This window comes from Phacochoerus africanus, chromosome 14 (genome assembly GCF_016906955.1).
Source record: "Phacochoerus africanus isolate WHEZ1 chromosome 14, ROS_Pafr_v1, whole genome shotgun sequence".
NCBI lineage: Eukaryota > Metazoa > Chordata > Mammalia > Artiodactyla > Suidae > Phacochoerus > Phacochoerus africanus.
In genome coordinates this window covers 56,566,794-56,590,192 of record NC_062557.1, presented here as the reverse complement: position 1 = coordinate 56,590,192, position 23,399 = coordinate 56,566,794, and the positions used below count along the sequence as shown (strand labels likewise).

General features: G+C 47.4%; 1 protein-coding gene across 4 annotated transcripts in view; it reads right to left on the bottom strand.

Annotated features, from left to right (window-relative positions):
- ARHGAP44 (Rho GTPase activating protein 44) overlaps positions 1–23,399 on the bottom strand; it is a 153,563-nt gene that overhangs the window by 50,984 nt on the left and 79,180 nt on the right. For all 4 annotated transcript variants that reach the window (XM_047758821.1, XM_047758820.1, XM_047758823.1 and 1 more), the window contains exons 2-4: positions 14,998–15,037; positions 14,543–14,647; positions 2,378–2,454 (exon numbers count right to left, since the gene is read on the bottom strand). In XM_047758821.1, coding sequence (XP_047614777.1) covers positions 2,378–2,454; positions 14,543–14,647; positions 14,998–15,037 — 222 coding nt within the window. The remainder of the gene's footprint in view (positions 1–2,377; positions 2,455–14,542; positions 14,648–14,997; positions 15,038–23,399) is intronic.

Genomic DNA, 23,399 nt, shown 5'->3' with positions numbered 1-23,399 from the left:
GGGAACAAAATCCAGCGTTGTGTGAACAGTCCGTCGTCTCACCTGGCGCCCTCCAATCCCTGGCTTTCAACCTTGCTGTGTCATTGCATTTTTGGCACGGCTCTCAAAGTACACCCAACAGGATTCCACGTTGACCCCCCGGAGAGTCTCTCCCAGCAACAGGTGAGTTTATCCCAGTTCGTCTCTTATGGTCACAGATACAGAGGCCCTAATTGCTGTTCCTTTCATTTCCTGTTTTCGATTTATTACACTTTGCCTCCTTTTTTCTCTTGTAGTTCCTTCTATGCTTCCCCCCCCCCCCCATTTTATTTCTCCCTCTTGCCATCCCTCACCTAACTCTGAAGGTAAACGTTCTCTTTCTAATCTGTGGTTATGCTTACCTTTCCAACAGGCACACTGCACTTTAAATTGCAATGTACTGTCTTTACCTCCTTTCATATAAGAGCTGAAGCACTCACGCCCCTTCCAAAGCTTCCTATTTGCTATTTTCTAGTCTTTTCGTTTCCTTTTGCTTTAACCCTCCCAAATTCTTATTATGCCGTCATTTCTCAAAATCCCCTGTTGATTTTTATTTCTTTACACCGAAGGGCAGCCGATTACGCCTCCTCACAATATGCCCACTTTGGCATAATGAGTATTTTGAGCTGAAAGCAACTGAGAAGAAGCAGATACCAAAAAAGCTCTCTACCTTCTCCCTCTGTGTCTAAGAGCAGGACACCGATTTGTAAAGGTGACCCCTGGCCCCTCTACCAGGAAAGATAGATGTCAACTCCCAGAGACCACTCGAGACGCTTAATCAGCCCAGTGGGCTCTCATTACAAATCTTACTAACTAACCCTCAGCTTCTATTAGTCCCCTGTACATCTATTTTCCTACACTTTGTTGCCTTGGAAACGCACATCTTTTCCTATGTTTGGTGACGTCTCTAAAAATGACTTTTTTATTTGTTTGTTTTGTTTTCTGTCTTTTTAGGGCCACACTTGGGGCATATGCAAGTTCCCAGGCTAGGGGTCGAATCAGAGCTGCAGCTGCCAGCCGACACCACAGCCACGGCAATATAGGATCTGAGCTGCATCTGCAACCTACACCACAGCTCACGGCAACGCCAGATCCTTAACCCGCTGAGCGAGGACAGGGATCGAACCCGCATCCTCATGGATACTAGTCGGGTTTGTTACCGCTGAGCCACAATGGGAACTCCGATTTCTTTTTGCTGATCTCAAGCGGGACTGTTTGTGCTTCCTAAATCTAAAGGTCCATGTTTCTCTTCAAATCTAGAAAAGGAAAATTCAGCTATTTTCTTCTTCGGGAATGCCTGCCACACAGAAGGCTGTATTTCTGCATCCTGCCATCCCAGCCTCTCCATCTAATGCTGTCTTGATCCTTTTCTCTTGACCTTGATTCTGTTCATTTTCGTGGTGACTCCAGATCTGTTTCCAAGTTCACCCATCTCTACATCTGCGTGCAATTTCCAGTTACCCTCAATGAAGTTTTTTTCAAGCACTTATTTGTAAGTATAGTTTGAACTGGTCAAAGTCCTATTTGATTTTTAATTCTGCCTCCCCCCCCCCCCCCCCCCGCCCACTGTTTTCAAGAATTTTTTTTTTTTTTGTCTTTTTGTGATTTCTTGGGCCACTCCCGCGGCGTATGGAGGCTCTCAGGCTAGGGGTCGAATTGGAGCTGTAGCCACCAGCCTACACCAGAGCCACAGCAACGCGGGATCCGAGCCGTGTCTGCAACCTACACCACAGCTCACGGCAACGTCGGATCGTCAACCCACTAAGCAAGGGCAGGGACCGAACCCAAAACCTCATGGTTCCTAGTCGGATTGGTTAACCCCTGGCCACGATGGGAACTCCCAGAATTTTTGTCTTTACTACATTTTAAAATTTCATTTTAAACCTAATCACTGTCCACTTCCTTTCATGTTGTCCTACTATTTTTAGTTCTTAGGGGCAATTCCCCCCTCTCCCCCCCTCCCCTGCCTGCTGATCCTCTCTCATGATGCTTCTATTTTTAGTCTGTTTTTATTGGGAGCACACCATCAGCAAGGGCTGTTCCTCTGGGAATTCTATGAGTTCTGACATCTGACACGGAGAGATTTCATATTTGCTTCTGCAGGAGCCCAAGGGGTTTCGCATGTCCTTCAACAGTCTCACGTTAATTTCTCCCCTTGGGAGTTGCCTCCTGTACAGAAGAGATGAGTTTGGGGGGCGGGGCGGGGGGGGGCAATTTCTCACCAGCAACCTTTCCTTCTTCCCCGTCCAGTCCCCAGCCAGACTGCAGGTGCCCTCTCCACTTCCCTGAGGAGTGCTCGTCCCCTAAGGACGGGGACTTACCTAGATTTGGCACAAACCCAGGCACAGTGTCACCTTACCCAAGAAGCGTGTCATCTCCCAGGATAGTGGACCCTTCCATCAAACACTGAGCCAGTGTTGTCAAAGGCAGCTTTTTCTGAAAAGAAAACAAACAAACAAACAAAAAAATGTGGTCAGGAAAACAGCTTGGATAGTCACCCACGTTCTCAAAAAAGAGCCGGAAGTCAAATACTCGCCTAGATACCACATCCGCTGAGAAACAAACCACCTGAAATACGCATAAAACCTCAATATTCAGAGGATACAAGGGTGGGTTAGACTCAGAGATGTCACCATTTGGAAAATTAAAACAATTAAGTTTTCTAATTTGGAAAATAAGGCTAAGGTTTATAAGCTGAATTTTAAAATGAAGGAACATCGCAGCAAGGAAAAAGAGAGACATTTCGAAATTATGCTAAAGAGTTGAACAATGCTTTCATTTCTAAAAAGCAATCTCTTGCGAGAAGCACATCAGCCCCATTTTATCAACAAGGCAGCTTACGGTCAAGACAGAGAAAAACCTGCACACGGAATGACCATGCAAACAAAGCAGTCATCAAAATGAAGGCGTACTCCACAGAAGATATAAGATGACCAACAGGCACATGAAAAGATGCTTCATATCATTAGTCATTAAGGAACCACGTCCAAGCTACAGTGAGAAACCATCACTCCCACGGGGATGGCTCTCATAATATTACTGTATTTTTTCTAAAAAACACACAAAATAAGTATTGATGAGCATGTGGAGAAATTGGAACCTTCCTGCTTTGCCAGCAGAGATGTAAAGTGGTCAAGCACTGTAGAAAAGTTTGGCAGCATTTCATTAGGATCTGAGCCACACCAGCGACCTACATCACAGCTCACGGCAACACCGGATCCTTGACCCACTGAGCAAGGCCAGGGATCGAACCCACAACCTCATGGTTCCTAGTCGGATTCGCTAACCACTGAGCCATGACAGGAACTCCAACAAGCCCTCTCTTTATTGAGCCTAAACCACCCAGCACCCGGCACACAGGGAAACAGCAAAGGAAGAACTGCTGGTGTATCCTCAGGTCTCCCCGTCTACACTGCCAGATCTCCCAGCCCAGGGGCCCCTGCCTTAGTAGAGAGAGTGCCTGGGCTGTAACTCACTCACAACCCAGCATGAAAGGCGCGTCTACCCAGGTACCACGCCCGTGGAGACCAAAACCAGACACCCTTCTCACGGAGCTTACATCCCAGCGCAGGGAGAGAAGTCATATCTGCAGAACTACGAAGGCGATGGAAGTGCCACGGGGAAGGCAGAAAGCAGGATGATGGGCGGAGTGGGCAGCTGTGGGGGAGGGGACAGTGCGGCGGGAAGACCCCGCCCCCCCCAGAGGGAGGGATGTTTAAGAAATAACCTGACATGAAAGTCAGCTGTGCCTCAAGATGACCAGGGAAAGAGCATATCCAGGCAGAGCAACTGCAGGTGCAAGGGCCCCGAGGCGGGCTACCTGGCCAGCTCAGCATCCCCGGGGCACCAGCATGCCTGGAGCAGAGTGAGCGATGGGGGAGAGGTTGGCAGGTCTTTGTCAGCCAGAGGCAGGCGCTGGGGTTTCCATCTAGGGGCCCTGGGGGAACCCCTGGAGGCCTGTTTAAGAACAGCATGACGGGAAGTTCCCTGGCGGCCTAGTGGTTAAGGATCCAGCATTGTCACTGCCGGGGCTCAGGTCGCTGCTGTGGCACAGGTTCGCTCCCTGGCCTGGGAACCTGTCACGCTGTAGGTGTGGCCAAAAAATAAGAACAACAACATGATCAGATTCAAATTATTCAATCCTGAGCCCAGCAACTGAGTGACCTGAGAGGGAGTCAAGCTGGGGACGGGTGTTCAGGGGTCTGGTTTGAACATCCACAGGAGACCGGAGTGCTCTCAGCATCTCCAGGGAGGCCCAAGGGTGGTCGGTCCACCCCCAAGAGTGGCATGGAGGTTCCTGGGATTCCTGGAGTAAGCCCCAGGTGGGGCCGAACCCAGGACACCTGTTGGGTCAGGAGGCCTTCAATGTATCTAAAATACCCGCTCCCATTGCCAAATTCCCACTGTGGCTCAGCAGGTTAAAAACCTCAATAGTATCCCTGAGGATACAGGTTGGATCCCTGCCCTCGCTCAGTGGGTTAAGGATCCAGCGTTGCCACAAGGTGTGGTGTAGGTTGCAGACATGGCTCAGATCCCATGTGGCTGTGGCTGTGGTGTAGGCCGGCAGTTGTAGCTCTGATTAGACCCCCTAGCCTGGGAACCTCCATATGCCGCTAGTGTGGCCCTAAAAAGACGAAGAAGAAATATATCACACCCCCTCCAGACACATGCACCCCACAGAAGTCAGGTGCCTGTCCCTCGAGGAATTGTCCCATCATTTCACATAAAATGGGACACTCTTCTGGGTAAAAACTAGACCAGGCAACTAAGAATTAACACATCCTAATTTAAATACCATTTGCCAGTTGTCCTACAAAGCTTCTAGGTCCAAGTTTCCAGAGACTTAATTAAAGGTACAGGGACAGTATCTTAGGACATCTATTCCCATCCTAAAGGGTTGTTTATTTAGTTTGGTTTTAAGTTACTTTTTGGAGTTCCCATCGTGGCTCAGCTGTTAACGAACCTGACTAGCATCCATGAGGATGCGAGTTCGATTCCTGGCCTTGTTCAGTGGGTTAAGGATCTGGTGTTGCTGTGAGCTGTGGTGTAGGTCGTAGACTGCGGCTCGGATCCTGCGTTGCTGTGGTTGTGGTGCAGGCTGGCAGCTGCAGCTCCAATTGGACCCCTAGCCTGGGAACCTCCATATGCCTCAGGTGTAGCCCTAAAAAGACAAAAAAACAAACAAACAAACAAACAAAAAACAGTTACTTCTCAAGTACACTTTAGAAACATGTCTAAAATGGCTTTAAAAGAAAAGAGTTAAGCAGGTATAAGATTTGTTATACCCAGAGAAAAAGCGCGGATCAAGGCATGTGGTTAGTTAACCAGGGTAACTTCCATCCCCTGGGACACTGGGCAATGTCTGGAGATAAGAGACAACTGTCACCACATAGGGACATCACCGGCACCCAGTGGTGAGGCCAGGGAGTCTGCTACACATCCTGCCTCACACAGGACGGTCCCTGAAATAAGGAATTACCCGGCCCCAAACATCGAGAGGCTGAGGTTTTAGTTTAAAGAAAAGGCCTTCAATCCCCAAGTTCTTAAAACATCTCGGTAACCAACCATCGAAGATGCTGGCCCCACACCCAGCGTCAGAAGGCACGGCGCGGGGTCGGTGGGCTCACACAAGACCATTTGGGTTTATGCTGAGGCTCCAGTGTCCCACGACCCATCGCCTTTAGGGTGGGGCTCAAGCCTCCCTAGTCCTGCTTCAGAACTGGACTAGGAAGCAGAAGGAGAGAGGATCTCGCCCGCAGCGGATGACAGGGACCTTCCAGCAGCCCGGAAGCTGGCATCCTTCAGAGAAATGCATCCACGGGAGGGAATTTTTCCAAATGTGGGAAAAGATCAGTCCAATTAGTCCTGCCAGTGACTCGAGCAGAAAACTGTGCTTGGGGCGCCTAAGGGACAGAAGGTCAAGAAGGACACACCAAGAGCTGCCCTGAGGACCCCGAGGCCATCAGAGTCTGGAGCGGGGTGTGGGGGGAGTCGGCCAGCCAGGCGTCCCTTCTCCAAAATGCACACTGGAAAAGCCAGCTGGAACTGCACTGACGGGAGGGGGCTATTCCCAAGCAAGGGGAGGGGCCGACTTTATTTTCTAGCCCTTTCCATCCACTCAGCACCCTCACTGATGATCCTGAGACACTTAGAGGTGGAACCAAGGCTAAGTTTAACGGGCGAAGGACCAGAAAAAGAGAAAGTTAATTTTGTTCAAACTGCTCATTAATTCTCTAAGACTTGAACACAGAGAATAACCCTACTGTCTTTCTCATTCTCTGTCTCAAATGACTTCATTTTCAAGACGGGGAAATATGCCTATGGCACCAAACTCAAAAGATGCTGGAGGGTTTGCAGCAAGAAGTCTCCTCCCACCCTTCAGGCTCAGCCACTGCGTTGCCCTCCCTAGAAACCAGAAATGGTGACCAGTTTTCTGTGCATCCTTCCAGAGATATTCTAAGAAGATACAATTACATAGATACGTGTGTGCGCGCGCGCGCGTGTGTTGTGTGTGTGTGTGTGTGTGGAGGGGTGTCCACTTTTAAAGGATACATTTTCCACCGCACCTGTTAGCACACAATACACTCCACTTTTCACTTTGCTTTCCTTTATCACGTACAGACATCATTCATTTCATTTCCTATCAAGACAAAGCTGCCTGTCCCTTTTTAAATGGTTACATGGTCCCCGGAGTGAGGATGACAGCGAGTATTCAGGCAAGTCTCGCGCTGATGGAATAGTGTCACAAGCCAGGATCTGTGCTTGACGCGCAGGTGATGCTTACAAGAAGGGACTGGTTCTAGGAGAGACGGTGAGGGAGGGTGAGTGCCTGGCATCCAAGGGCACAGGGTTAATGGGGTAAAGCCTCAGTTCATGGTACGTTTTTACTTGGGCAGATGCTTTAAGAATCGAGAAATTAGAAAGAAGCCACCAAAAGAAATGAGGAAGAAATGGATTGAGGTACGAAGGGAAACCTTCCTGTCCCAAGGGAGAAGAGAAATTGACGGACTGTAACCTACAACAGACTGCAAAGTATTTCTATTTCTAAGAAAATTCTCTGAGACATAGGAGAATCCGGAGGCTCGGGAGATACAGGACCCGGTGCTGACTTATTTAACCTAATGTCCGCCTGGAACCGAGTTATTACGTGCTCCCTGCCCCACGCGCCATCACCCCCACTTCACACATAAGGAAAGTGAGTTCTTGAAGGATTCAACTGCCCACAGTCTAGACAAGTTGCCCAAATGTGCTTCTCTTGCTGACAAGGATCTAGGCTGAGAGAATCACCTGATACTGAGGGGACAGTTAGTGCCCACAAACTTCAGCCTGACCAGTGGTTTGCCAGGTGAAAGAGAAGCTATGAAAACAAACGCTTCTCAGCCTTAAAAAAGAGCGAAATACTGCTATTTGCAGCAGCATGGATGGACCTAGAGAGGATCGTGCTAAGTGAAGCAAGTCAGAGAGAGACAAATACCATATGCTATCACTTGCCTGTGGAATCTAATTAAAAATGATACAAATGAATTTCTTTACGAAACAGAAATAGGACACAGAGAAAACAAACTTATGGTTTCCAAGGGGAAAGGAAGGGAGAAGGATACATTAGGAATTTAGGATTAACAGAAACGCACTCATAAAACAGATAAAACAACGAGAGCCGGCTGTATAGCACAGGGAACTATAATCAATATCTTGTAATAATTACCCATAATGGAAAATAACCTGAGATATATATAATATATATGTATATAATATGTACACACACACATATATAGTGTGTATAACTGACCCACTTTAAAACACTGTAAATCAACTACAATAAAAAAAAAAAAAACAGCAGTAAATTGGAGCTGCCGTTGTGGCTCAGGAGGTTGTGAATCTGACTAGGATCCATGAGGTTGCGGGTTCCATCCCTGGCCTCACTCAGTGTGTTAAGGATCCGGTGTTGCGGTGAGCTGTGGTGTAGGTCACAGACGCGGCTCGGATCTGGAGTTGCTGTGGCTCTGGTGTAGGCCAGCAGCTGTGGCTCAGATTCGACCCCTAGCCTGGGAACTTCGACGTGCCTTAGGCATGGCCATAAACAAACAAACAAATAAATGAAAAAAAACCCACAACCTTAAAAAATACGATAAACTTTCTCCCGATTCTGGAAGTGCCATAAGTGTTAAGGGAAGGGAGACAGAACGTTCCAGGGTTTGGAAGGAGACGATTTGACTTGTCTGAGATGACTGTTCTCGCTAAAATTATCTTAGGCATAAGCAGCACTGGTTGTAGGATGACTCAGAGACAAAAAGTCTTATTCTAATAGCGACACTGTTTCCCAAACACCACACACACTCCCCATCCTCCAGCTCTGAAAACTGCCGTCTACCAGCCTCTAATCCCAGTGACTGCTCAGGACTCAGCTGTTCTTTTTTTTTTTTTTTTTAAGGGCCACACCTGTGGCATATGGACGTTCCCAGGCTAGGGGTTGAACCAAAGCTGCAGCTGCTGGCCTATGCCACAGTCACAGCAACACTGGATCCTTGACCCACTGAGTGAGGCCAGGGATCAAACTCGCATCCTCATGGATACTAGTCGAGTTCTTAACTCCCTGAGCCACAGTGGGAACTCTGGCTCAGCCATTCTTAACAGTGACTCTGGACTAACAGTCGGACCATGATAAGAGCAGTGGTGTGTGTGTGTGTGTGTGTGTGTATTTTACAAGTTATGGTTGTTCCAGTGGCATATGGTAGTTCCTGGGCTGGGGATTGAACTAGCACCTCCACAGTGAGCTGAGCTGCTGCTGCAGTCAGATTCTTAAACCACTGCACCGCAGTGCATTTCTTTACTATGTACTTATGTCGGGCAGTGTGCTAGGCATTTACATGCATCACCTCCTCGAACTCTCCAACAGCCCTGCTGGGTAGGAATTCCTCATTACCATTTTCGAAATGAAGAAACCAAGGCATACAGAGGTAATGGACTTGCCCAAAGTCAGGCAAAATTAGGAAACAGCCGAACTGGGCTCTGACCTCAGACAGTCAGATCCCAGCACTTAAGCTCAGCACCATCACGCTGAATTGCTTCTGTAAAGAACTGGAAAGATTCAGACTGGCTTGAGCATTGGGCAGGTCCTGTGCCTAAAATACCCCCAGGCCATGCAGTGGTGACACATCTATTTTCAGCACTGCCCGCATGTGGCAGGCCCCGCTCCAGGCATTGAGAATGTACCCATGATGCGAAGGCACGGTCCCTGCTCCCACGGAGCTCACGTGTCAGCAATGGGACAGACACGGGAGCAAATGAACGAACACATCGATTTCAGGGACGGAACCGTGCTATGAGAAAGTGAAATGGGGGGTGTGGCGCCGGGTGGGGGTGGGGGGCACAAAAACACTAAGGCTTAGGAGGCTGTACCAAGGTGACATCGGGGCTGAAGATCAACCTGAAAGGCTAGGCAAGAATGATCCACGTGGAGGGCAGAGCAGCCCAGAGGGTCTGAATGGACTTGAGGGGGGCACGTTCAATCACAGGTCAGTGGAGCTGGAGAGGGATGCTGGGGCGGGGGATGGGGGTTACGGAGCTGAACGCAGGGACCAAGGGCCACAGCAAGGAGCTTGGATTCTGGGCCACAGTGCCAACGCATCCAGAGGGTTGAAGCATCGGGTTCTGTTTTAAACATCCACCCGGGCAGCTGTAGAGGGCGAGATACGAAGGGGTTGGGGGGCCGAGGTGGGGAGCAGAGGACCTGACGGGAACTGATGGTTTGGGCACCGGATGATCGTTGCTGTGATGAGACTGGTTACCATTGAAGCAGATGAAAATTCTTTGCAAGAAGAGCCAGGTCTTACTGGAATGGACGTGGGGGAAGAATGAACTGTAAGGACGAGGACGATGCTGGGATGGAGACTGAGGCAGTGGGTGGGTTCAGGTACCACTCTCTGCTTCTCGGCTAGATCCGCTCCCCCCACCTCGTTGGAGCACAACATGCTGCAGTTCCCGGGGTGGGGGTGGGGGGTTAATTCCAGGGCCCTCAGTCTTCTCACCTGTATTTTCTCTGAAGGGGATTTCGTCACCTCCTGTGGATCCAACAATCACTGAAGCTGGGGACCTTGAAACCCCTCTCCCTTCTTCACACCCCACATTAAGCCAAGTCCTGGTACCCTGCATCCAGCATCCTTCATGCCTGTGGGCATCTCTCCATCTTCGTCCTCCCCCTTGTGTCCCACCTTGATGGGGTCCCTATGTGTCCAACCGGCCCTCCACACCCTCCACGGCCCCGCCCCGTTCATCTGTCCTGCGCACAACCCCCAGCACATCCCATCCCAGTTAACGCTTCCGATTAACGCTCTGGCGTCCCACTGCTCTCAGGGGAAACGGCCAGATCCTCAACGGGGTGACCCTGGGTCCCCCGCAGCCCCATCTCACGGCCTCTCCTCCTTATTCTCTAGCCTCCAGTTATCCTGGCCACCAAAACCCCCCAATGCCATCCTGCCTCTGGGAACTCAGCACACGCCATACCCTATCCTAGAGGTGCGTTTATCGGGCATCGGAGCTGCCACCTTTGGCTGGTCCTTCAAGGCTGCTCCTCGTGGAACCCTTCTACGAGTTAATTCCTACTAAGCTGTTCTTCTTGACACGAAGACATTGTGTGAGGATCTGGTGAACTCTGTGTGGCATGCCTGCATCCCTCCAGATGGGGCGCTGGCACAGGGCAGGGAGCCAGCTGATGCCGCTCAGCCCCTGGCATACGCGCTGCCTGGCACAGCAATGCTGTCTGAGAACATGTCGAGTCCGGGTGCTTTCTAAGCATCTGGAGAGTAAGGTGGAGAAATCCTTTCCTCTTCTAACTGTGTCTCTGCCGAACATGACCTTCCCGTAATAAACCAAGGGCAGGGAGAGGGCAAACATTTTCACTGTCCTTAGGATCTGAAAAACCTGTGATTTCGCCAGCGATTAGCCTGGACTGAAGGAGGCACAACAGAAACCTAATTCATGTCCTCTCTAGTTCCCGCCCCACAGGAGGCATCGAGCTTAACTCAGGTTCATACTGCTCTCGTCACTGAGATATTAGCAATCACACCCATTTTTCGGTCCACTCCCATGGGGCAGCCAGCCCCAGCTTTGCGGGCCAAGCCTTGAAAGGCACAATGTAAACGTTTTAGTGTTGGAAACGCAAAGCGAACTTCAAAGGAGCGAAGGGCTTTGTTCAGAGAGAAGGAAGGAAAAGCAACAACTTACCTGTGAGCCAATAAAATACAGAGCGTGCCCTGCAGCCGCTTAAGGCCCCTTCCAGTCCTGAGACTTGAACCCACACGCTCCCGTCCGCCAGCCTCACTCCCTCCACAGCATCCGCCTCCTGGCCCTCCTGAGCCCAGCTTCCCCGACAGGTGTTCATCCCCGGCTTCCCCCCACCTCCCACTTTCCTTTTTTGGCCACACCTGCGGCATAGGGAAGTTCCTGGTCCAGGGACTGAATCTGAGCCATGGCTGCAACCTACGCTGCAGCTGCAGCAACACGGGATCCTTAACCCACTGGGCCAGGCCAGGGATTGAACTACAGTGGGAACTCCTTTTTTTTTTTTTTTTTTCTTTTTCTTTTTAGGGCCTCACCGACAGCATATGGACGTTCCCAGGCTAGAACCTACACCACAGCTCATGGTTGCACTAGATCCTTGACCCACTGGGCGAGGTCAGGGATCGAACCCACGTCCTCTTGGATACTAGTTGGGTTTGTCACTGATGTGCCCTAACAGGAACTCCCGAACTCCTCTCCTTCTAGTTAAAAAAAAAAAAAAAAAAAGGTTCCCTCCTTTTACCCATTCTTTTCACCCATTCCTTTGATCCTGAAGCAGCTCCTTTCCAAATAATCACAAAGAATGGGCACCCAGTTCAGGAGTTGAGGCAATTAATACGGGGCACACTTCCTGTTCCGTCTCTCGGTGTGATTCTTCAGAAAAGAGTGAACACATGTCATTGGGAATTCTGGCCACAGCATGCATGTAGCAGCCTGACATGGAATCTCAGCTCCCAGACCAGGGATCAAACTTGGCCATAGCAGAGATGGTGCTGAATCATAACCCCTAGACCACCAGGGAACTTCCCGGACATCTTAAGTGCAACAGTAAGTGCCTTTTTGCCGAAGCCGTGATTACTCAATCTCTCAACTCCATCTTTTATTTTCTGTATTCTGAGGCCGTGGTAACCCTTGCAGGAGTGCCCTTCCCAGGATGAGCCAGTTCCTGGGGAGAGTAAGCAACTCACTCCTGAGGGTGCCTTTCAAATGCAGACCGACCAATCCAGAGCCCAGAGGCCAACCACCTTCTACTCAGGGTTCTCATGCTCGGGTCAGCACCCACCTGCCCTAGTCACTCAGGGCGTGCACGTACCAAACAACTGGGGACAGCTCCTAGGAAAGGATTCAAACCCGCCCATCTTGAGCCTGCTCACGCTGCCTCCTTCCTTCCTTCCTTCCCATGAAACCCCAGGAAAGCCCCTTGCCTGCATTTTCCTCTGCCTCCTGCCTGACCCTGGTGCTTCGCCCTGTGGCCCTGTGTGGCCTAGGTGCTCCCCTCCCTGGTGACCTGGGACAAACTGCCTTTCAACGTCCATCATCCCCTGACCTGGTGGCCTTGCCATTGCTCAAATTTTCTGTGGATTCAGGGTATTTTAGAACACGCAGGGAGCCATCGCCTTCTATGCAACCTGTAAGACCCTCAACGCAATTCAAACTGAGTCTAGGTCATTCTTCCTCCTCCCAGAGAAACAATACTGGTAGTAACTGACCTCCAACTCTCCAGACCAGTTTCAAGGTTCTGATGCTAATACTCAGCTGCTCCTTTTTTTTTAATTTTTTTATTTTATTTTTTTTGCTTTTTAGGGCCACACTCACAGCACATGGAGGTTCCCAGGCTGGGGGTCAAATCAGAGCTACAGTCTCTGGCCTATGCCACAGCCTCAGCCACATCAGATCCAAGACGTGTCTGCGACCTACACCACATCTCACGGTAACACTGGATCCTTAACCCACAGAGCAGGGCCAGGGATTGAACCTGCATCCTCATGGATGCTAGTCAGGTTTGTTTCTGTTGAGCCACGATGGGAACTCCCATCAGCTGCTACTCTTGATACCAATATTTACTGTCCTGTTTTTGGGTTATTTTAAAAACAGCACTTTTGGGAACAAAAGAAGGGACGTAGACACAGACAGGCCAGGCCAAGCCCCCCCCATCCCCCCAACCCCCCCAACTGGAATAGCTTCCATAGCCCCACACGTTTGTTTGCTAAAAGGGTTTCACATCGAAAGCGATGCTGCAAAGCCTTCCTTTCGGCTGTCAGGTTCCCCCGCTCAAATTCCCGACACACACCCAATTATTTCCACAGACCCTTTCCAAAGCTGTAAACATTTTCTTTCTACCACACATAAGCGACTCCTGCTGGGACTATTAAGAAAGAAGCGAGCAGGGCTGGGAAGAGAAAGTGGAGTGAGCGCCAGAGGAAGCAGTGTGGTCCCGGTCGTGCAGCGTGAGCTGGGAGCACAGGGCAGGCCCATGCCGAGACGGTCAAGAGACCTTTTTTGGGGGGTGGGGGCGGTGCTTGGGGCGACCACCACGAATTCACCAGAACGCCAGGTCGGAGAAAAAGCAGACACCAAACACGTCCATCGGAAACCCGAGGAGGAAAGAAACCTCCTGGATGGCACCTCCCCTGCAGCGAGACCGAATGGCCATCTAGGAATCTCTTTTCATCTCTGGTGGAGATGATGGGGGCGGGAGAGTCAGAGGGAAGTGAGCCTCCACGATCGTTGACCCCCAAGGACCTTCAACGCAGTCACGCGATGCAGCGCCTGCGATGAGTAACGCAGGGTCCAGACAGGGCCCTGGAGCACCTGTATGTGGCCGACGTTCCTTATTGCTTCGTTACAGCGAAAATCTTCCTAAGAGCCTCATAGGTCACTTGTGACCTCCAAAGTGCGCTATACTGTCTTTTTAGGGCTGCGCCTGCAGCATATGGAGGTTCCCAGGCTAGGGGTCGAACTGGAGCTCAAGCTGCCAACCTACACCACAGCCACAGCAACGCCAGATCCGAGCCGCGTCTGGGACCTACATCACAGCTCACGGCAACACTGGATCCTTAACCCGCCGAGGGAGGATAGGGATCAAACCTGCGTCCTCATGGATACTAGTCAAATTTGTTTCCACTGAGCCACGGCGGGAACTCCCCCAAGTGCGAATATCTTCCGTGCGATCTTAAGATGCTCTTGAGGCAAAGGAATCTGTCACTGGACTGCAGCGGAGGGACGAGATGGTGACAACTGCTAACAGTGGGGGTCTCGGCCCGCCCTACTCTCCTTGCGGGTTGCCCCAGGCTGGGGAGGACAGGATGGGGACCCCATCTTGCTTGGTGGTGGGGATGCTGCCTCAGGCAGGGTCCAAGGGCACAGAGAGGTGGGAGGGGCTGCCACACTGCAAGATAATTCTCAGACATCGGCCAGACCAGCAGGCCAACTTCACCCCGCCCAGGGCTGGGGGGGGGGCACTTACGGAGCGCTTGTCGGCCTCGGCCCCTTGCTGGCCCTGCAGACATGCCGTGAGCTTCTTGTGCGTGCTGTGGGACACCTGCTTCACCAGCTCCAGCCGCTTCTCCACCTGCGGATGGACAGAGCAGTGGGTGGGGCGAGGTCAACCGTGGGGTCATGGGGCAGGATGGGCCCAGTTTCTGCGGAGACGACACCCAAGGCTGGGGAAGCGGGGTGGGGGCAGGGAACCAATCCCAGCCTCGGGGAGTCACGAGGTAATGACGTTGAAGGTCTCCCGAGCCGTCTCCCCCAAACCGGGGCTCCCAATGCGAGGTACTGTGGTCAAGAAGAAAAGCTATGTCTCGAAAGAGATGGGATGAGGAGCCCGGGAGCAGGGGGAACCGCGGTGGGAATGGCTTAGCCGCAGAAGGGACGATGTCCCCAGCATCCAGCTGAGCCACGGGCCAGCGGCCACCTTACCTGAAGAAGATCTTCACTCAGAACTTCGGTCTTTTCGGCCCTAAAAAGAAAATTGAGAGGCAAATCAGTTCTTTTAAAAAGCACCAGGAATATGGTCTCATACTCTGTATACTCCCTCCACATATACAGAGACGAGAAAAACAGAGCCACGAAGAGCAGCTGTTTCTAACAAGAGAAAATGAAGACAGTGCTGGAATTTACTGGAACCTCAAGGAACCAGTATTCCAGCAAGAACACGATGAACAAGATGCTGCCCAGCGTCTCCTGCTCCAGGCTGGAGCCTGGAGAAAGCACAGCAAACACACTTCTTCCGTCTCCACACATTTTTTTTTTCAGGTAGTAGAATGAAGTAGGCCCGGTGGAGAGTCCGGACTCGCACCGCCACCAAGTGATGACAAGGCCACCTTCTTCCGTGGTATCAGCGGAGGTCAAGTGGAGACCCACCCTCCCCAGGTCTCCCTCAAACAAACAAGAGAAGGTAGCAGAAATCTGAGCAGAGACCAACCAACAGCAAGCACGGAGACAGCACTGAGTCCCCGTGACACATGCAAACGCCACGTCTGAGATGAGGCAACCAGCATGAGCTCCCACTCCCAGAAAGTGGGGGGCTTGAACCTGAGGTTAACATGTTCAGGGAAACAACTTGGACGCTGGCTGAAGTGTCCCAACCTGGGAGTGACCCCTGCCTCACATCAGAGGCGAACACACAGCCTCCTGGAGAAAAGCATCTCCAATTCAGGGCATCTGGGTTCTTAGAGCTAAAGTTCTGCTGATGATACTCTTTCTCTTTCTCACCTCTCTCCGTTGGCGCGTGCACACACACACACACACACACACACACATACACACACACACACACACACACGTGTGCTCACATGAAGACAAATCATCAAGGCTAAGAGTACAGAGAAAGAAGGGACAACATATATAGAGCCTGAAGGACTTCTTCCTCAATGGCTCGAATTATTAAAGACTGTAACACACATATGAAATATTTAAGGAAGTGATATATTAGAAAATACATGAGAGGACTTCTGTTCCTGGCAAGATGGAGTGAACACATCTTACCTATTCTTCTCACTACGTGCAGACAAAATCCTAGGACATGATGTATAAAACAAACGAAACTCCGCAAGGCGGAGAGAAGGCAGACTAGCCAGGTACCTCCAGATTCAAGAAGAGCCACGTGGGGCGTTTTTACTCCACATATTCCAGACTTGCAGTTTAAGAAGCCGGAGACCTAAAATACCAATGTGTTCAAAACGAGCAAAGCCTGACAAAAGCCAGATCTCTGCAGTCAACGGACTAAGGAAGGGGAAGCCTGGCAAGACAGATCATTTGTGGATAGGAACTGCTCACTCCAGCCAAACACCACGGAAAAACTGAGGCTCCAGCCCACCTGCACCAGCAAAGCCTGGGCAGGGAGCCTAGATGTCCACTCTTCCCAGCCCCTATGAGGCACCCAGCCCCTGCCCTGCTCCTGGTCAGTGAAGGAGCTTCAGAGGAGGAGGAGGAGGATGGAGCTGGGACACTGATCACTGCCCGGCAGTGACCATGGAAAGCACCTGGGTAGCCAGGACATCCACCCTTACCTGGTGGTGATAAGCATCCTTCTGATTCCCAACGGAGAAAGTAGCACAGGAGGCCCAGTGGAAAGTCAGGACTTGTACCACCACCAAATGGTAACAAGGCCACCTTCTTCCATGGTCTCAATGGAGACCAAGTGGGGAGCAGTAAGAGGGCACCCCTACTCCCCTAGCCAGGGAGGTATCATGGAAAGCCTAATGGGGAGCCAGCACTTCCACTCCCAGAAGTAGAGAAACACCCTCTTTTGTTAGGGGAAGGGCTGTGAAGGAAAGTGGGAACCCTGGTCTTCTATTCCCGCTCAGCAGTAAAAAGGCACAATTCTACCTTTCCCAACTGGCTTTAGAGAAAGCCAGCAAAAGTAGCAGCTTAACTAAGACCTGGAGTCTCACAATATAATACTCACAACATCTAGGTTTCAATAAAAAATTACTCAGCATACCACAAACCAGAAAAATCTCGAGGTGGAGTTCCTATCGTGGCTTGGCAGTCATGAACCCAACTAGTATCCATGAGGATGTGGGTTCGATCCCTGGCCTCATTCAGTGGGTTAAGGATCTGGCATTGCCATGAGTTGTGCTATGGGTCGTAGATGTGGTCCCAATCTGGCATTTCTGTGGCTGTGGCATAGGTCAGCAGCTACAGCTCCAGTTAGACCCCTAGCCTGGGAACTTCCATATGTGATGGGTGTGGCCCTAAAAAGACCAAAAAAAAAAAAAAAAAAAAAAACTCAAGGGGAATGAAACAAGACAGTCAACAGATGCCAGTACCAGGATGTTTGAATTATCTGACAAAAATTTTAAAGCATTCATCAAGAAAATGCTTCAGAGAACAATTATGAAAAAAAAAACCAAATGAAAAAAAACAAAAACAGAAAGTCTCATAAAAGAAACAGAAGATACAAAGAACCAAAGGAAAAATCTTAGAGATGAAAAATGGAATAATTTAAACAAATCATCTCAGTGGATGGGTTCAAGGGCAAAACGGAGTGGGCAGAGGAAAGAACTGGACAAAAGCGCAATAGAAAATTGCCAACCTGAACAACAGAGCAAAAGCAGTCCAAACAGATAAACAAAAACAAAGTCTCAGAGACTGTGGGACCACAACCAAAGATTACTTGTATTTATGTCGTCAGAATTGCCAAAGAATGGAAAAAACACTCAAAGAAATAATGGCTGAAAACTTTCTAACTATGGCAAAAGACATAAATCTACATACTGAAGAAGCTAAGAAAACCCCATACAGGATAAACACAAATAAATCCTCACCAAGACTCACAGTCAAACTCCTGAAAACTAAAGACAAGGAAAGTCTTCACAGCAGCAAGAGAGAAATGATATCTTAATAACACAGGGGAAACAATTATAATTAGAGTAGATTTCTTATGAGAAACCATGGAGGGCAGCAAGAGGCGACACAGTATTTTCCAAGTAGTGAAAGAGGTGTCCACCTGGAATCCTATATTCAGTGGGAATATCCTTTAGGGATGATGGAGAAAATCAAGATATTTTCAGACAAAGGAAAACCAACCCTATTTGTCTTCAGCAGGTCTACCTTAAAGAATTGGTAAAGAGAGCCTCTGGATAAGAAAAAAGTGAAAGAAAGAACCTTGAGCTATTAGGAAAGAAGGACATGTGAGCAAAACTGGTAAATTCAATAGGCTATCTTGTCCTCTTGAGTTTTCTAAATTATGCTTGATAATTGAAGCAAAATGTATAGCATGTGATGTATGGAGATGAAATCTTTAATACAATTATCTTAAAACTAGGGGAGAGTAAAGGGAACTTAAGGGATTGAAGTTTGTAGATTTCACTCAAACCGATAAAATAACACCACCAGGAGACTGAGGTAAGCTATTTATATGTAATATAATTACATATAAAAAAAAATTAAAAAGCCACGTAAAGAGAGACACTCAAAAACACAATAGATAAATAAAATGTAAACTAACCCACAGAAAAGAAAGAAAAGGAATACAAAGCAAAAAACATTTAAAAAAAAACAGAAGGAACAAAAAATTAAATGGCAGACTTAAGCCTTAACATATCCATAAGTATATTAAATGTAAATGGCCTAACCACATCAATGAAAAGACAGATTCACAGAGGTGATTGAAAGAAATCTTGCAGTCTACAAGAATCACACTTCAAATATGATAAAAGTAGGCTGAAGGTAAAAGGATAGGAAAAGACATCATGCAAGCATGAATTAAAAGAAAGCAAAAGTGGCTGTATTAACATCAGATAAACTCAATTCAGAATAAAGAAAATGACCAGATGCACAGAAGAGTATAATATAATGATAAAAGGATCAATCCACCAAGACAGAGCAATCTTAAATGTGGGCTAAACAACAAAGCTGTCAACTGTGAGAAGCAAAAACTGATGGAACTGAAAGGAAAAAATATACAAATCCACATGGAGACTTTGATATCCCACCTCTCAAGAGCTGACCAACCAGCAAGAATAAACAAATAAGCAAGAATATATAAGAACAACAATTCAATTAACCAATAGAATTCAATTAACACCTATAGAACACTTCAACCAACATTAGCAGAATACATATTATTTTCCAGTACATATACCAAGAGAGATGACATAAAATAATTAACTTGAAAAAACTGAAACCATGTACAGTGTATTCTCTTAGCAGTAAAAGAAAGATAAGCCACTTGGACACTAAACAGAACAGTTCTAAATAATCCATGGAACAGAAAATCTGAAGGGAAAAAAGAATGAACTGAATAAAAATGAAAATGAAACACATCAAAGTGGTGGACACAGCCAAAGCAGCGCTGGAAGGAAATTTCATAGCAGTAAAATCATACATTAGGAAAGAGAGACATTTTCAAACGAGAGATCTTAGTTTTTAGTGCAACAATCTATAAAAAGAGGATCAAAAATAAGTCCAAAGCAAGCAGAAGAAATTAAAATGGGCATAAACAAATACATGTAAAACAAAAACAACAGAGAAAAGCAAAGAAACAAAGAGTTGGCTCTTTGGGAAGACAAATTGACAGAAACCTCCCACACATTTGAAGATAAGGGAAAAGAGAAGACATCAATTATCAAGAATAAGAATGAAACAGGAAATAGCACTACAAAACCTTGTAGATATCAAAAAGAAGTCTTTGAACAACTTCTATACATGCAAATTTGACAATTGTACCTAAAAAACAGTAACTACAATACCCTCAATATGAAACAAATAATTTGAGTAGCCTTGTAACTACTAAGAAACTGAGCTTGTTCTATTAAAAGTCTCAAACCGCCCCCCCCCCCCAAAATTGAAACTCAGATCCAGAAGGCTTCACAAAAGAATTTTACTGAGTGTTTCAAGAATTAGCACCAATTCTACGTGATATGTTCCAGGATACAGGAGAGAAGAAAAAACTTCTAATTCATTTTATGAAGTTAGTATTCGTCTGATACCAAAACCAGCCAAGGAACAGTAGAGAAGAGAGATAATCACAGACCAATATTCCTTGTATACAGATGCAAAAATCCTTCACAAAATATTACCAAATACAACTCAACAAGATATAAAAAGATTTTTCAATATGACCAACTTAAATTTATTCCAGGGATATTATTCCAGGGATTTAAAAATCCATCCATCTAATTCACCGACAGCTCAAAGAAGAAAAACCACATGAAGAAGCAGCAAAATTCAAACTCCTTCTTGGTAAAAACTTTCCGAACACCTACAAGAGATAAAAGAGAACTTCCTCAAATTGATAAATAACATCTCCAAAAATGTTCCCCCCAAACTCTGCAATGAACATTACACTTAATGGTGAAAGGCTAGACGTTTTGATGTTTCCCCACAAAGACTGGGATCAAGTCTTTGCAATGAGTGTTGAGGACAGACAACTGTCAACGTGCACGTGACACGGTGCTGGAGGTTTGAATCAGGGCAAGGCAGCAAGAAACAGAAATAAAAAACATAGATATGAAAGGAACAAATTTAAATGTTTCCATTTGCAGATGACATGCTTACCTATGCAGAAAAGGCCAAGGACTCTGAAAAAAAAAAAAAAACTCCTAGAACTGATACATGAGTTCAGCAAGGATGGAGGCCACAACATAAACACACAAAAATACATTTTTTTTCTTTTCTTTGGCCACACCCATGGCATATGGAAGTTTCCGGGCCAAGGATCGAATCCAAGCCATAGCTCCACCAATGCCAGAGCCTTAACCCACTATGCCAGGCTGGGAATCAAACCCTTGCCACCAAAGAGACAGCCAGACCCTTAAGTAATCAAAAGAATATGATAGTGAAAGGAGAGGAAAACACATCAATGGGACAGAAAAACGAAAAGGGACCTGGACAGATAAAAATAACCGATTTTAGACAAAGATGCAGAACAAGAGTCTTTTTAACAAACTGTGCTGGTACAATTGGATATTCACATAAAAATATAAACCTCGACCCATAATTCACATCATGGATAAAAATTCAGGCATCATGGTTTAGGTCTAAATATAAAACAGAAGAGTAGAAAACTTTTGAAGAAAACATGAGAAAATACCTTTGACCTTGGGTTAGGCATTGAGTTCTTAGAAGTTACATCAAAAGCATGGTCCAGAAAAGAAAAGGGATACTTTGACATCCTCTAAATGAGAAGCTTCTGCTCCGTGAAAGGCAGTGTGAAAAGCCGAAAAGACAACCCACGGAAAGAAAATATTTGCAGAGCACATAAAAGAACTGTATCCGGAATACAGGCAGAACTCTCAAATTCACCGAGAAAACAAACCTATTAGAAAGTGGGTCTAACAGGCTGAAGAGAAGCTTTATCAGGGAAGATGAACGGATGGCAAATAAGCACAAGAAAAATTGCTCAACATCATTATCCACCAGGAAAATGCAAATTAATGCCCCAAGGAGGCAGTGCTATTGCTATGATGAAATCGCAACAACAACAAAAGAGCAACACCCTGACCACAGACCAAGTTCTGGAAAGGATGGAGAGCAACAGGAATTTCCACACCCGGTGGAGGCAGGGCAAAATGCAACATTTCTTTGCTGCTGCTTTTTTTGTTTTTAGGGCCAGGGGTCGAATCAGAGCTGCAGCTGCTGGCCTACACCACAGCTACAGCAAGACCGGATCTGAGCCGCATCTGCAAACTACACCACAGCTTGCAGCAATGCTGGATCCTTAACCCACTGAGCGAGGCCAGGGATCGAACCCGCGTCCTCATGGAGACTATGACAGATCCTTAACATGCTGAGCTGCAGTGGGCACCCCCAGCCGTTTCCTATAAAATTGAACATACACCTGCCATGTGACCCAGCAATCCTACTCTACAGAAATAAAATTTACATTAAAAAAAAACCTCATGAATGTTCAGAGAAGCTTTATGTGTAGAAGCAAAATAAAAAAATATAGAAACTACTGAACTATCCTTCATCAGGTAAGTGGCCTAAGAACAGAAAACTACCCAGCAATAAATTGGAAGGGTCTGTTGACATACACATGACCACTTGAATAGATATTTAAAGACATTATGTTCAGTAAAAAAAAGCCATGTGTCCTTATCTTGTACATCTGAAACTCAAACTTGGTACCCAAATGAAAAACCTTTTTGTTGTTGTTGCTGTTGTCTCTTTAGGGCCACACCAGTGGCATATGGAGGTTCCCAGGCTAGGGGTCGAATCGGAGCTGTAGCCCCCGGCCTACGCCAGAGCCACAGCAACGTGGGATCCGAGCCGCGTCTGCGACCTACACCACAGCTCACGGCAACACCGGATCGTTAACCCACTGAGCAAGAGCAGGGATCGAACCCGCAACCTCATGGTTCCTAGTCGGATTCGTTAACCACTGCGCCACGATGGGAACTCCTGAAAAACCTTTTTGTTGTTGCTGCTGTTGTCTCTTTAGGGCCACACCAGTGGCATACGGAGATTCCCATGTTAGGGGCCGAATCAGAGCTGTAGCTGCCAGTCTACACCACAGTCACAGCAATGCCAGGTCCAAGCCGAGTCTGTTCGTTACGGGAACTCCAAATGAAAAATCTTTTAAGGAACTTCCCGTTATGGCTTAGTGGTAATGAACCTGACTAGTATCCATGAGGTTGCAGGTTCGATCCCTAATCTTGCTCAGTGGGTTAAGGATCCAGCGCTGCTGTGAGCTATGGTATAGGCGGCAGATGCAGCTCAGATCCTGCGTTGCTGTGGCTGTGGTGTAGGTTGGCAGCTGCAGCTCCAATTTGACACTGAACCTGGGAATTTCCATATGCCCCAGGTGCAGCCCTAAAAAGCCAAAAAAAAAAAAAAAGGAGAATAAAGAAATTGGAATATATTTACATAATGACATATCTTATAGTAATAAAAAGTAAATAAAATTTACCCCAAACAACATGGATAAATCTTAGGAGTACAGTGTTTGAATTATGGAAAAAATTAACAAAAAGACTACTTAAATTCGGATATTTTCATAAGGCTCAAAACTAACCACCACTAAAGAACATATCATTAAGGGATGCATATGCATGCAATACAATGAAAAGAAAGCCTTTCAGATAGCAGTTATCTCTGGGAAAGGAAGGGGGATTGGATTTGGGAGGATATACAGGGGGCTCCACCATAGCTGGAATGTTCTGGTTCTGAATTTGGGTAGTGGGGTCACAGCTTTCTTAACATGTTTCAGACATATATACAAGGATAAGGCTAATCTATGTATCAAACAATAGACAATATAAAAAGTCAACAAAAACCAAGAATTAAGCATAAACTTGCATAAAGGATTCCTACAATCCCACAAGATCAAAATTAACTAAAAATATGTTCATTAGATTACCTACATGATGGCT